At 49.2% G+C, this 14,605-nt stretch overlaps 1 protein-coding gene and 1 long non-coding RNA gene across 2 annotated transcripts; both read right to left on the bottom strand.

Moving 5' to 3' along the window:
- Positions 1-489: 489 nt before the first annotated feature.
- On the bottom strand, positions 490-1,554 carry LOC126964361 (uncharacterized). The gene is made up of 2 exons (XR_007729350.1): positions 1,485-1,554; positions 490-671 (listed from the first exon to the last, which is right to left on the bottom strand). It is a non-coding gene; the product is annotated as an uncharacterized LOC126964361 (long non-coding RNA).
- Positions 1,555-1,628: 74 nt separating this feature from the next.
- BPIFA1 (BPI fold containing family A member 1) lies at positions 1,629-8,200 on the bottom strand. Its single transcript, XM_050806933.1, has 8 exons — positions 8,131-8,200; positions 6,247-6,445; positions 5,922-6,078; positions 4,252-4,359; positions 3,768-3,920; positions 2,599-2,683; positions 1,949-2,012; positions 1,629-1,651 (listed from the first exon to the last, which is right to left on the bottom strand). The coding sequence occupies exons 2-8, from the start codon at positions 6,428-6,430 to the stop codon at positions 1,629-1,631; spliced, it is 774 nt and encodes a 257-aa protein (XP_050662890.1). The 5' UTR covers positions 6,431-6,445; positions 8,131-8,200.
- Positions 8,201-14,605: the final 6,405 nt, after the last annotated feature.

Genomic DNA, 14,605 nt, shown 5'->3' on the forward strand with positions numbered 1-14,605 from the left:
TCGAGTAGCTGGGACCACAGGCACACGCCATGACCCCTGGCTAATTTTTGTATTTTTAGTAGAGATAGGGTTTTGCCATATCAGTCAGGCTGGTCTTGAACGTCTGCCCTTAAGTGATCCGCCTGTCTTGGCCTCCCAAAATGTTGGGATTACAGATGTGAGTCACCACACCTGGCCTTCATTGTCGTTTTAATTTGCATTTCCCTAATACAAATCTGCCATTTTCATTCCTGGTGTGGCAAGCTTGTGTGTCATTAACCGTACCTGGAGTATTATATCTACCCTGAACGCCTTATCCCTCCTCTCTAAGGATGCCTGGGAAAGCCTTCTGAAATCTACACACACTTGAACACCTCCCTGACCTGCTCAAGACTATTCAGATCTACAAAGTAGGTGCCAAACTCTGTGCCATGGCCCCAATCACCCAGGCCAGGGCTGTTTCCAACCCAGGAGCCCTCAAGTGATGGTGAAGGATGACAAGGTCCCTGATGCAGAAGAAGCCATTTTATTAGGTGAGGCACGTGGGATGTTACACACGCCTGGTGGGAAAAGAGAGGGAGCAGGTTCCTCGGAGAGAAGGCGACTGTGTCATCTTCCAGCACATGGGTCAGTCATCTGTGAGCACTGGGAAGCTGGGCCAGAGGGAATGGATTGAGCAGCAAGAAATAGTTCTGTTGGGGGAAGACCCGAATCAGGATGGAGACTCAAGGTCAGTGAGTGTTACTGGTATTGACTCATCATCAAACTCATGCCTCAAAGGGACAGGAGGAGGCCAAGACCCTGGGGAAGGCATCAGGCTTGGGGTCAGGGCTCCGTGCGCGTGTGTTTGAGTGAGTGTGTGTCTGTGTATCGATGTGTACTTGTGTTTGGTGAGTCCACCGATGTGGGCGTGTGTGAGTATGCTGGTGTGAGAGTGTGTGCGTCTGTATCAGTGGCCATGTGTCTGGGCATTTGTGTGTGTGTTTCTCCTGGTAGCTGTGCTGCCTGCATCCTTCCACCTCTGTCAGCTTTTCTTTTTTTTTTTTTTTTTTTTTTTTTGAGACGGAGTCTTGCTCTGTCACCCAGGCTGGAGTGCAGTGGCCGGATCTCAGCTCACTGCAAGCTCCGCCTCCCGGGTTTACGCCATTCTCCTGCCTCAGCCTCCCGAGTAGCTGGGACTACAGGCGCCCGCCACCTCGCCCGGCTAGTTTTTTTGTATTTTTTAGTAGAGATGGGGTTTCACCGTGTTAGCCGGGATGGTCTCTCGATCTCCTGACCTCGTGATCCGCCCGTCTCGGCCTCCCAAAGTGCTGGGATTACAGGCTTGAGCCACCGCGCCCGGCCTCTGTCAGCTTTTCTGTGGATTTCTCTGTGCATCCCTGTGTGTACCTCTGTAGATGTTTGTCTCTTTCTTTGGATGTCATTGTCCCAAGCTGCCGGCTGCCTTCTACCAGGAGAAGAACAGCCAGCCCCCAAAATCCTGGGGTGTGGGGAGGGGCACTTACCAGCTCAGCAGAGGACAGGCCCCTTCCTGGAAGGCTTAGACCTTGATGACAAACTGTAGTCCGTGGATCAACATGTCTAGAAAAACAAACAAATAAACAAACAAACAAACAATAAAAAAAAAAAAACAGACCACAGTCATGATCTCAACGTGAAGGAGTCCACATTCCTAAAGGTGGGGGGCCAGGGAATGGAGGCCTCTGGAGATCCGACTGTGTTCAGCATGCTTGGAGGAAGCCAGGCCTCCTTCTACCAACCAGCCCAGCTGTCCTCAGTGTCAGGGCTGAGGCAGGAGACACAGTGTCTATCTCAAAATCATCTGGATTATTCCGGGGAAAAAAAGCCCAAAATGGAGAGAGTTGAGGCCAGAGGGACCTAGTATCCTAGGGTGTGCAGGAAAAAAACTCCTTGGGGGAAGTTGCTGCTCCTGCAGAGGGGGACAGAGGGCTGGAAAGCAGGTACTTACTGGCAATGTCATGCACCAGGGTGACGTCCAAGCCACTGAGAACCTCATTGACCAGAGGGCACACCTGGCCAGGGGCAGAGGGGTGAGTTAGGCAGAGTGGCACCCTGGAGCAGCAGAATCCCCAGCGGGGGTTCTCTGGGGAAATTTCCTGTCATTTTTCAGTGTGAAAGTGATTCTAAGCAATCCCACAGATCAATGACCACACATGCACGAGGACAAACTGGAGGCATGAGGGATGTTGTGAAGGACCCCAAATCACACAAGCCCAGTGTTCACTCTGTGACATCACATCTGATTCTAAGTAGAGTGGAGTGCTCTGGTTATAGAAGACACCCAGGCATAGGTTGGAAGACTGTCTGTGGCCATAGAAAGCTGGGCAGGGAACTTCTCCAACTTCTCAGAACAGGGGCCAATCCTTTTCAGCTTCAGTGTGGACAGGCAGGGCCTGGCCTAGAGCAGAGACTCATCAATGCATTTGGAAAGATGTAAAGAAGAAATATGGACAGATGGATCAATGGACAAATAGATTGATGAATGGAAGTTACTTATCAAATTGAAGGACTTGGACCCACTCAGCCCAGGGCTTTGTTTCAGTGCAAGAAGTTCTAAAACTTGGTTTAGATCAGGGGATCCCCACCTTGCCCACTTACCTTGCCCTGAACCAACTCAGGCAGGACTTTATTCAAGATCCCTGTGAGGCTGTCCAGAAGACCTTGAATGGGGAGGGGGCCAAGTCTGAAAGAGAAAAGCCATGGGTGATGCAGGGACCTGGAGTTGGTGTGGAGAAGGCTCCAGAGGGGGACACTGTGAACCCCACAGTGAACCCCACTGTGAACCCCACAGTCTCAACACTCAGTCACTAAAGCAGAGCTTTGTCTGTCTACACCCGTGTGCAGGCCAACAGCAAGGGTCCTATTGAAAGGGAGTTACATTTGTGTACAGCAGTGCACACACAGGTATGTGTAGGATAAACACATGGTTCTCAGAAAAAGCAGGTGTCAATAAGGCTTTGCAGAGTCCATAAATGAATGGATACTACTTAGTATGTAGTTATCATGAGGATCCAATGAGATGACACATGTGAAGCCCAATGTATGTGCTCATTAAAAGTTAACCACATGGGCAACTTTTGCATAATAGGTATGACACAGTCTCCCCATGTGACAGGTAACTGAAATAAGTAACCTAGTTAGGATCCATGTCTATTTTACCCCTTACTGGGACAAAGCACTTTCACACCTATTATCTTGGTAGATTCTATCAATAACTCCAATGCAGTTCCATACTGCAGATAAGTAAACTTAGAACTAAATTGGAGAAGCACTACCCAAGTTCACATAGGAAGCCCTCTGTCCCCATTCCTATGTAATATGCAGGGCTTAAACTCCAATTTCTTGTTGCTAGATCCAGCATAAAATTGGTTATCTTGGTTTAAGAAGGGATAAGCGACTACTTATCTATCTATCTATCTATCTATCTATCTATCTATCTATCTATCTATCTATCTATCTATCTATCTATCTATGTATCTATCTATCTATCTAACCATCCATCCATCTATCTGTTCATCCTTCTCTCCATCCACCCAACCAACTAACCATCTGTCAGTCCATCCATCCATCCATCCATCCATCCCTCCATCCATCCCTCCATCCATCCATCCATCTATCCATCTTTTCACCCTCCCTCCTTCCCATCCATTTTCCCACCCTTTCAGCCTCTCACTCATCTATTCTGTCATTGTCCCAGCTTTCCAACCATCCATCCAGCATCACACCATGTCATCTCTGGGCAGGAGAAGCTGCTCCTCTGGCCTCACCCATCAAGCAGAGAGATATGCAGGCTTCCAGGAGAATGGGTGCAGTCACCAAGGACCAGGTGGATCCTCCCCTGCTTATCTCTCACGGCTAAGATTTCTGCAGTGATGTTCAGCTTCACAGCCAGCCTCAACAGACTTGCACCAACCAGGGGCCTGCAAAGGAGACAGCCCCACTGGTATCTGGCTCCACCATATTCCAAGGAAGAGGGTTATTTTCTCCTTGCCAAGAATGCTAGCCTCACCTCCTTCCATCTTGCCCACAGTTGTACTTATCTCATTTTCTAGCAGAAGAAACAAAGGCTTAAGAGGTCAAGTGAGTTTCCCAAGTGACCCAAGGCTGCTCAGCATAGCAGCAAATGAGCTGAATTGGAGGCTTAGGTCTGTTAGACTCCAATACCCCTGTTATGGTTACCCATGGTTACCCATGGTCACCAGGGTCTCCCTTGGTGAGCCATCCTCTCACCCCCTCTTGGGACCCACTCACGTATTCACTTGGAGATTTATGCCGAGAGGGATGGTGACATAGAGACGGTGGCCATCAGGGCTCTGCACAAGGCCAAGTTCCAGCAGCTGGGGGTCAGTGACCTTTATACTGTCCAGGGAGTAATATTGGAGGGGGAAATATTAGATCTTCTAACTCCAAATCCAGAAACCATCTTTAACCTAACAGTACTCATCCCAGAGGTAGAACTTCCCACCCAGGATAGGGAGACGGGAGGGGAGTCTTGCAGCCTAAGCCACATGAGTCTGAGTCACACATCAGGTCTTTTCCAACCTCTGCCCTGGAACAGATCTGACACACACACAGTGCCCTTTCCTCATCTCCAGTCTATGATGTATTCAGGAGAGCAACTGTGTCTGGATTATATTTGCATCCTGTATGCCAGCTAAGAGCCTTACAAAGAAAGTGGCTACTTCATATTAGTTGACTGTGGATTGATGAGAAGGTGGATAGCGGATACGTGGGTGGATGGATGGAAGAGTAAGTGATTAGGTAGAAGGATGAATAACTGGATGATGGATTGGTCAGTGGATGAATGAATGACGCAGGTGCAACTGGAAGTAAACCTGCACAAACACTTATGGGTAAGAATCACCCACCCTGTCAGGTGGCTGATCACCAAAGTTTATCATGGGGATTGAGGAGCAGGAAGTCAGGGAGAGTGCAGAGAGGGTGGAAGGAAGCCTTTCTCCCATTGTCCTATCTTTCCAACCATCCATCCATCATCATACCCTGTTGTCTCCAGGAGAAGCCAGCCGTCTGACCTCACCCACCAAGCAGGGAAGCCATTTGATGGGTGAAGCCATTCACTGAGCCAGCCTCTGTGCCAGGTGATTTACACCTTTTCCAGTCCTCCCAATAGACTTCCTCTGTGGGTTCTATAATCTACATTTTACAGATGGAGAAACCAAGCACGGAGAGACAGGGTGTCCTGTCCCAGGTCATCCAACAAGTACATTTGAAAATCGAAGTCAAGAAGTCTGTCTGTCTCCAAGTCAGGGAGCGAGACCCTGGGTGGGTAGGATTTTGGAAATGGCTTTGATCCAATCCTATCCAGGACCCAGGCTTTCCCAGCTCACTGGCATCAATCTTCCATTCTTGCTTTTTGCTTTGCGAGCTCTTGGCTGTCTCATGGGAAACACCACATTAGACCTTTCCATGGACATCACACTGTTCTTCATCACATTGATATCATCAAGGTGATATCTTGGTGATATCACTCTCGCTTACATCAAAGGCCATCTGTGTTCTAAGGGATTTCACAGGTGGAGAGAACAAAATGACCACAGTGTAGTGGGAAGAGCCTTGGCTTTGGACTTAGGAAAGTAGAGTGAGAGCCTTACTCACTTGGCATCACTCTAGCAGCGGGAACACAAGCACCTCTGTGCCTTGGTTTTCCTATTTGCAAACTGAAGATTATTAAATCGACCTCAGAGGGTAGTTGTGAGGATTACAGATGATGCTGGGGCCTCAGGACATGCCTAGAACTGAGGGCATTGCTGGTTTGCCAGACTGGAGATGGGTCTCAGAACTGAGTCCTGGCTCCCCCTTCAGGCTGCCACCTCACTGCTTCAGTGCCACTGCCTGGGGCTGGCAGATCTTCACCTGGGGTTCCCTGGCGGAGATCAAAGCTCTATTTTAGGGCAACTCACTCAATGATGTTCAGGCCGGGGATCACTGATGTCACTTTCCCAAGCAGTCCCCCAAGGAGGCCACCAGAAGTACCTCCTCCAGGCTTCAGGATGTCCAGGAGCGGAAGGTTTTCCAGAATGCCCAACAGGCCCCCAGAGAGCAGGCCATTGCCGAGGGCTGGAAATGGGCATAAGGGTCTCTGGGGGTCAGATCTGACAATTCCAGATCCTCAGGCCCCCTCCCCCATCCAGCCCTGTCCCTCCCCGCTTCGCAGGGTTGGACACACTCTCTCTCTGTCACACACACACACACACACACCCCTGAAAGAAGTTGTCACAGACTCACCATTTGTCAAGCTTCCTGCAAGACCTGTGGGACTCAAGGGCAGGGCTGGATTCACAGTCAAGGGCAGGGCTGGATTCACAGTCAAGGGCAGGGCCTGGTCCAGGGGCACAGGCAGGCCTCCAAACTGGGCCATGGTCTGGGCTAACAGCCCGTAGAAGACAATGAGGACCCCAGTTTGAAACATCTTTGTTCTTAGTATCTGTGGACAGAATGACAAGTCCAACAGGGCATGGATATCAGAGAGGAATTTATGCACCACCTGCCCCTGCCGCCTAGGGGGTGGGGTTGTCATTCGTTTGCTCCCCAGAACACCAGGGGGTCACTAGTAATAGCTAACACTGCTGAACAATTTCTCCTTGCCAGGCAGCAGGCTGACTGCTTTACACAATTTCATCTTCATCACAACCCTAAGACATGGGCACCTGTTACCTGCGTTGCACAGGTGAGGGCCACTGATCAGGGGCCTAAAAAGGAGACAGCCCCACTGGTATCTGGCTCCAGCACATTCCAAGGAAGAGGGTTTTTTTCCTCCTTGCCAAGAATCCCAGCCTCACCTCACTCCATCTTGCCCACAGTTGTATTGTCTGATTTTCCAGTAGGAGAAACCAAGGCTCACAGAGGTCAAGTGAGTTTCCAGTTGGGAGTTTCAAATGTACTGCCATCACCTCTTGAAACCCACTCATGTACCCAAGTACCACTCATGTACCCAAGTACTCATGGCCTGAGTGTGGGTAACTTTCCCCAAGGTCACAAGTACACAGTGGAGAGAGGATTGGAAGCTAGAGCCAGGTGAACACTCTGTTAAATTAAGTAATCATCAGATTTATCCTCCAATCGGCCTTGCCTCAATGGCTTGAATCATTGCTGCTCTTCAGACAAAGCAAGTGAGAAGGGTTAAACATGCAAGTGCTGAAGAACTGAGCTGTTTTGCATCATCCCCGTTCAGTCCTTTGGCCTGACGGTTGGTGGATGCCCTTGAAAGTCACACAATATAGGGATCGCATGGCCACAGCCACCATCTCATGCAGACCTGTGTTGGGAAATTCCTGGGGCCATCAGAGTCTTCATTGCATGCAAAGAACCAGGGTACTAAAGAGGGGTAGTGACTTTCCCAAGGTCATAGAATAAATTGATGGTAGAGCTGTGGTTGAAGGCAGGTCTCCCAACCCTCCCCTCACTCAAGACACAAACATGCGTTCTATCGTTTTGACACCTTTCTCTTCTTCTTCAAGCTGCCCTGGAGGAATTCTGGGCACCCCCTGAGGTTTGGCTCGCAGACCTCTCACAGGTCTATTTGGCAGCCAGCGAAGTTGTCCAGAGCCAGCACTAGTACCCACACTTTGGAGACAACTGGCGGCTTTGTGCAAAATTCCATCTATTGGCTGACTCAGCTAAAGCTCCATTCTTGTGGTGGAAGGCTGGAAATGAAAGGTCTTTTGGTCCAAAGAGCCAGTTGTGCCCTTCTTAGGGAGGTAACTTTGACCACAGCCTCCGAATCTCCTTTGGGCAACAGACCCTTTATGAATCCAGTGGAAGCTAAAGATCCTAGTCTCAGAAAAATGCATCAAAATGTTTAAAATTGGGAGAAGAATTTTAGGAGCTTTCTGGATCATCTGTATCCACATTGGTAACCTCAAGTTAAAACTTTTGCCTTAGGGGTTTTGATTTAGGGCATTAATAGTGCTCATTTTATATCAATATTACTGGTCTCTTAGGACAGCAGAGCAAATGGCCATTCCCACATCCCTGACATTGGCCAGGTCTGTTTCTCTTGCATGGCCCCCAGTGAGTGATCTTGAGTATGGTCTGCCTGCCCCACAGTGAGGAGCCTGAGATCCCTGCCATCAAGGGTAGCAGAGGGGCTGCAGAATGGACAGCTCTTACCTGGACTTCTTAGAGGTCTCAGCAGCTGTCCTGGTCTCCTCTGTCTCCCCCACTCACTTCTGCCGAGGAGGCAGCCTCTTTTATAGTATGGGGACCAGGAAGCGTGTGTTGGGTGATGGGTTTCTAGATAATTGAGAATTCTGCAATCTGGCGGCGTCTTTCAGGGCTCTCCAAAGCAAATAATTGCTAATCACATTAGCAGGTGGGACGGTTAAACTATTTGGTCGACAAGATAAACAGAAAAACCTGAGATGGGATGTTACTCAAGACTTTATGGTTTCCTGAGCGGGGCCAAGGTTGGGGACCCACGCTCCCTAGGTAGCTTCGAGCATTGAAAGGAGCAGCCAGCCAGTCAGAGCCCAGGAAGGGACCTCAGTCTCATCTGTTGGACTCTTTCCTTTCCTGCTCTAATTGTTTTGCTCCAATTGTTGGAGGATTCTTTCTCCTAAAGTGTCAAAAGAGACACTGCATCCGACATCTGGGGTGTGTCTCCATTCCAGGGATTCTCCTGCCTCAGCCTTCTGAGTAGCTGGGACTACAGGCAAGTGCCACCACACCCCACAAAGATTTTGTATTTTTAGTAGAGACGGGGTTTCACCATGTTGGTGAAACACAGTGGGTCTCCTGTTTTCAGAGCCCCTGTTGCACATCAGGAGCTCTCTGTCCTCACAAGAACCCTGAGAGGGAGAGGTTACTGCTCCTTTTTTTATAGAGGAGGAAACTGAGATCCAGTGGGGACAAGTGCTCAAAGACCCAGAGAGGATGCAGCACAGTTAGAATGCAACTGACTGGAGAATGAAAACAACAAAAACAGTGCCAACAGCAGACACTGGCCGAGCTCCTGCTATATGCCCAGCCTGCCACCGTGTTCACATGCAGCATCTCACAAAATCCTCACAGCCCCGTACTCCTATTCTACAAGGGGGAAACTGAGGCTGAGTGTGAGGCGAGCTGTCCAGAGATGCACTGCTGGCCTGGGGTGAGATCCACACTCTGTCCTTTCCCCGTATCACTGTGCTAAGAGACGAAGGTGCCTCCCCACACTTGCTGGCCGTTTTGATTTCCCCACCTGTGAACTTTATGCTTTCATGCTTCCCTTTTTATTTTTTAAATTTTCACTTAATTCTTATTCTGTTTTATTTTATTTTGAGACAGAGTCTTGCTCTGTCAACCAGGCTTGAGTGCAGTGGTGCGATCTCGGCTCACGACAAGCTCCACCTCCCAGGTTCAAGCGATTCTCCTGCCTCAGCCTCCTGAGTAGCTGGGACTACAGGCAAGTGCCACCACACCCCACAAAGTTTTTGTATTTTTAGTAGAGACGGGGTTTCACCATGTTGGTCAGGCTGGCCTCGAACTCCTGACCTCAGGTGACCCACCTCGGCCTCCCAAAGTGCTGGGCCACTTCTCTTTTATATCCTGGAAAAGACTTTCTGGGTTCCCAGGCTTGGTGGTCTCTATCCTACCCTTTCTTCTACCTTTCCCTAAGTGGAGTAATCAGGCATTTATCCCCACCACTTGGGCCCTTGGAGTCTGTTTAGCAGATGAAAAGATGAAGACACAGGAAGGCCAAGGTCCTGGACCAGTGAGCGCAGCAAAACCTAACATCTTATAAGCAAAAGTGGAGAGAGAAGGAAGAAATATGCATTTATTAAGCGCTGACTGCATGCCAGGTGCTCTCCATATTTGAACTTCATCTTCTTCAGGAGTGGTTGGTATTGTTGTCTCTTATACATTGGATGAGGAGGCTGAGGGTCAGAAAGGGTGACTGCCTCCTGGGGACACACAGCGAGTGAGTGTTGGAGTCAGTTGACCCCGCCACCCTCCATGTCTTTCTGAGTCCCTGGTAATCAGTGGGCCACACTGCTCCCTCACACTGGGCTTTACCGGCCTGCTCCACTGCTCTCCAGATTCTGGGTGGGGCCTCCAAGGCTTTGGGGCCATGGCTTTGACCTTCATTATCCATTCAAGGTACTTGCTGGACTCTGCCCACATCTTGTACACGGCAGTCATCCTCACAGTGGTCCCATCGTATGACTCTTGTGGGTCGGGTCAGGTTGCTACTATCCTTGTGGGAAAACTGAGGCAGATAAGGCAAGGAATTAATAGAGTTTGTGCAGCCAGTTAATGAAAGCTTACACCCTCTGGTTTGAGATCGGGAGGCTGTGTCTGTACTGCATCCGAAAGTGGGTGAATTTGGGCTCAAACGGCTCTGGTTCAAATCCTACGACCCTGGGCAAGTCAGTCCAGTCCCCTGAACTTCATTCAGTTTCCTCGCCTGTAAAATTTGGGGAGAATAAAATCCGCCTCACAGGGCTATGGGGAGATGATGTCTGGGGAGCTGGTATGAATCACAGTTCATAAACTCGGGCGTCCACACATCTTTCTGATTTATCTATACTTTACCATTTCAAATACCATTTTGCTCAGGAACAGAAATGTCCCCATTCCCCCCTGGGGTTTCATGTCTGTGCTAGGGGCTTCATTTGTGCCAGGGGGGCTGCCTGTCCCTGTTTTTGGCTGGCAATACGGAGACAGCCATGTGCCGTCTGCTCCTAGACTGCGGAGACACTGTACTTCCCTCCTGGTGAAAGGTCCCTTCGGATTTAGCATTTACTTTCAACTGCTTCGTAAGACACAGAATTGTTCTGCTGCTCGCCAGTTCCTTGGGCCTGATACAGGACTGTGAGGGTCTGCCCAAGCCCACCTGCCTGGATCCACCTAGACCTTCCCGTTACCCTTCTCTCCCCGGGGTCTCATCCTCTCCTCTGGCTCAGGCTCTGGGAGCGAGCGTGGACACAGACACCCTCTGTCCCTGGATCCCACACATGTGCCTGGGATTCTGTTCCCTTCCTCCCACACCCAGGTCTGCCTGGGAGCAGCAAGGGACTGAGTCACCATCAGAACCCACCAGAACTATGCTCCTTCCAGTTCTTCTGGACCCTCACACTTCACCAACCCAACATAGGGCATTTTCTAGTCTTGTGGGCAGGAAGTTTTGCTTCAACTTCATTATGTGTGTGCTGTTCTCAGACTCCCCTATGCCCTGATTTTAACAAGTCAAAAGCCAAGACTATAAAAACAAAAAAACTTACAGTAAAATTGACTTCTTTTAGTGGTATGGTCCTTTGAGTCTTACTACGTGTATAGTCAGCCACCATCATAATCAGAGTACAGAACAGTTCCATCCTCCCAAAAAGCACTCTCATGGGTCCCTTTACAGTCACCCCCGCCCCCATCTGCTGGCAACCACCTGTTTGTTCTCTGTCACTACCACTACCACTTTATCAAAAACTCAGGCTCCTGAAAGTCAAGAGCCTTGTTTCTGCTTCTGTTGAAACTGCCCTCCCTTGTGGCCACAGGGACTGCATGCTCCATGCCCTGAACAGGGGAAAGGTCTCAAGGCACCAGGAAACAAATGGAAGGACACACCATGAACGTTTTAAGAGGTTTACCCCACACTGGTGACATCAGTACCCTCCCCATGTGTTTCTCAGAAACTGTAGGTGATGCCTTTCCTTCCTGCTTCTCAGATTGCAGTTGTGTTTGGAAGCCTTTGCTGAGGGTGTTTTGTCAATCAAGAGATCCATGTCTGGCTAGGTGTGGTGGCTCACACCCGTAATCTCAGCACTTTGGGAGGCCGAGGCGGGTGCATCATTTGAGGTCAGGAGTTTAAGACCAGCCTGGCCAACATGGCGAAACCCCATCTCTACTAAAAATACAAAAATTAGCTAGGCATTAGTGGTGCGCACCTGTAAACCCAGCTACTCGGGAGGCTGAGGCAGGAGAACTGCTTGAGCCTGGGAGGTGGAGGTTGCAGTGAGCTGAGATTGTGTCACTGCATTCCAGTCTGGGTGACAGAGTAAGACTCCGTCACAAACAAACAAACAAACAAACAAAAGATCCATTTCTAAAGGGCAGAATTGGTTTGATTTTTCAAAGGGCTGTGACCTATGCTAGTATGCAAGGTCTCTTCTCCAGAATGTGAGAATGGGATGTGGGATCTGCTCCCCAGGAGAAAGCTCAGGGTGGGGACTGAGTTAGAGAGGGTCTTCAGATGGACTTGGAAGCTCCAGAGCATTCCCAGAGAGCCAGGAACCCCAACTTAGATGAAAAAAATATATATTATCAAGTAGGGTTTGCTTCAGGCAAGCTTCCCTTGCTTTTGAGATTAATCTTTGCGCTTGCTTTTAAAGTGCAAAAAAAATAAAAAATAAAAATAAAAATACTACTACTAATGATAAACAACCTTTCTTGAGACACTAGTGCTTTATGCCACCTATAACAAGCCTGTGGGGAAACTGAGGCTCAGGGAGGACAGTGACCTGCCCAGGGTCATATCAGCTGGGAAGAGGTGAAGTCGGACTGTCATCTTTGGCTTCAGTGCCCTTACTTTAAGTGCAAGTTTGCATCACAGTTTTCAGTTCAGAAAGCACCTGCCCATCTTCCCTGGAGCCCTCCCGTTGATGGAGCGCTTCCCCTGCCAAACCCCCCATTTTTCTTTTGAGACAGTTACACTCTGTCGCCCAGGCTGAACCGTAGTGGTGCCATTACAGTTCACTGCCGCCTCGACCTCCCGAGCTCAGGTGATCCTCTTGCTTCAGCCTTCTGGGTAACTGGGACTTTAGGTGTGCACCACCACGCCTGGCTAATTTTCATGTTTTTTGTAGAGACATGGTTTTGCCAAGTGATCTGGCTCAAGTGATCTGCCTGTCTTGGCCTCTCAAGTGCTGGGATTACAGGTGTAAGCCACCGTGCACAGCCTTAAGAAATTTTATTGTAGTAAGAGCACTTAACATGAGAGCCACTGAGTTTTGTTTTTTTTTTAAACAGTCTTTCTCTTTCTTTTCTTTCTTTCTCTCTTTCCTTCTTTCTTTCTCTCTTCTTCCTTTCTCTCTCTCTTTCTCTCTCCTTCCTTCCTTCCTTCCTTCCTTCCTTCCTTCCTTCCTTCCTTCCTTCCTTCCTTCCTTCCTTCCTTCCTTCCTTCCTTCCTTCCTTCCTTCTCTCTCTCTCTCTCTCTCTCTCGTCTTGCTCTGTCTCCTAGGCAGGAGTGCCGTGGCATAATCTCGGCTCACTGTAACTTCTGCCTCCCAGGTTCAAGTGATTCCTTGTGCCTCAGCCTCCCGAGTAGCTGGGATTATAGGTGTGTGCCACCACGCCCAGCTAATTTTTGTATTAATGTTTTAGTAGAGACGGGGTTTCACCATGTTGATCAGACTGGTCTCAAACTCCTGACCTCAGGTGATTCGCCCCCCTCAGCCTCCCAAAGTGTTGGGATTACAGGCGTGAGCCACTGTGCCTGGCCTTAACAAAGTTTTAAGTGTACAACACAGCCTTGTTAACTGTAGGCACAATGTTGTATGACAGATCTCTAGAACTGATTTGTTGCACCCCCTCCAATTTGGGGAAACACATGTAGCTCCCAGTCCAATACCTGGCACAGAGTCAGTGCCCAGTAGTGGGAGGGCATGGAAGTTATAAGGCACAGAAGGGCAGAGCCAGGACTGAGGTTCTGAACATTTGGGGCTGAATTGGAGCCTTAAACCATCCCCCAGTGTGAACCCCAGTATCCTAATAGAGGCCCATTGTCCAACAAGCCCTTCCAGGAGGAAATGTAATGAGTCTGTGCTCCATGAACCTTAAAATGAAAACAGAATGCCAGAAACCCAAGGAGGTCCCTACAGGGAGCCCTGCGCCAGCCCAGAAACGGTCAGGAGGAAGGCAGACAAAAGCTGCCTTCACCAGTGAACCAGGTAGCCTTGTTGGGGACCAGGCCTGGGCCTCCTGTGTTTGCTCTTTGAATCATGAGCAGGAAGAACCCCACAAGCTCACGGCTGGCAAGGGGAACATTAGCGTTTAGGGTTGCAAATCCCCGGTGAAGCATTTCGGATTAGGGAGCTTGAATTCAAAGACAGAGATGTGAGATTCTCCTGCCCTATTCTCATCTCTGAGCTGTTGACATTTCCTTATTTGAGCTTGTCAGTCCCACTGAACACATATTTCATCAGTCCCCACCGTGTGTGTGTGTGCGTGAGTGTGTGTGTGGTTGGGTGGGGGGTGTTGGAAGGAAGGGAAGACTGGGAGGGAGGACTGACGGTGGTTGAGAGCGTGGGCTCTAGAGCTGGCTGCCTGAGTGCAGTCAATGTGGCCATTTCCTTAAGTGTGACCTTAGACAAGTGACTTTATTCTCCAAGCCTCAGGCTTCTCATGTATAAAGTGAGCTGAAGTTTTGTATCTGGTGGGGTTGCTGGGAGGCATTGATAAGATGCTGGATGTAAGCTCTGAGCACCAAGAAGCTCTGGATATAACAAGTGCTTAATGTGTGTGCTACTGTGATTAATATGTGTGTTTTATTTTCCCTTGATTTCTCAGGTTGCTTTTTCAACTCTTGGTTGGAGGAGAGTGGGAATCCATATTTAATAATTGAATAATCAACAGTCAAATCATTAACAATGGATTAAATGACTTTTTTTTTTTT

This window comes from Macaca thibetana, chromosome 10, assembly GCF_024542745.1.
Source record: "Macaca thibetana thibetana isolate TM-01 chromosome 10, ASM2454274v1, whole genome shotgun sequence".
Lineage (NCBI taxonomy): Eukaryota > Metazoa > Chordata > Mammalia > Primates > Cercopithecidae > Macaca > Macaca thibetana.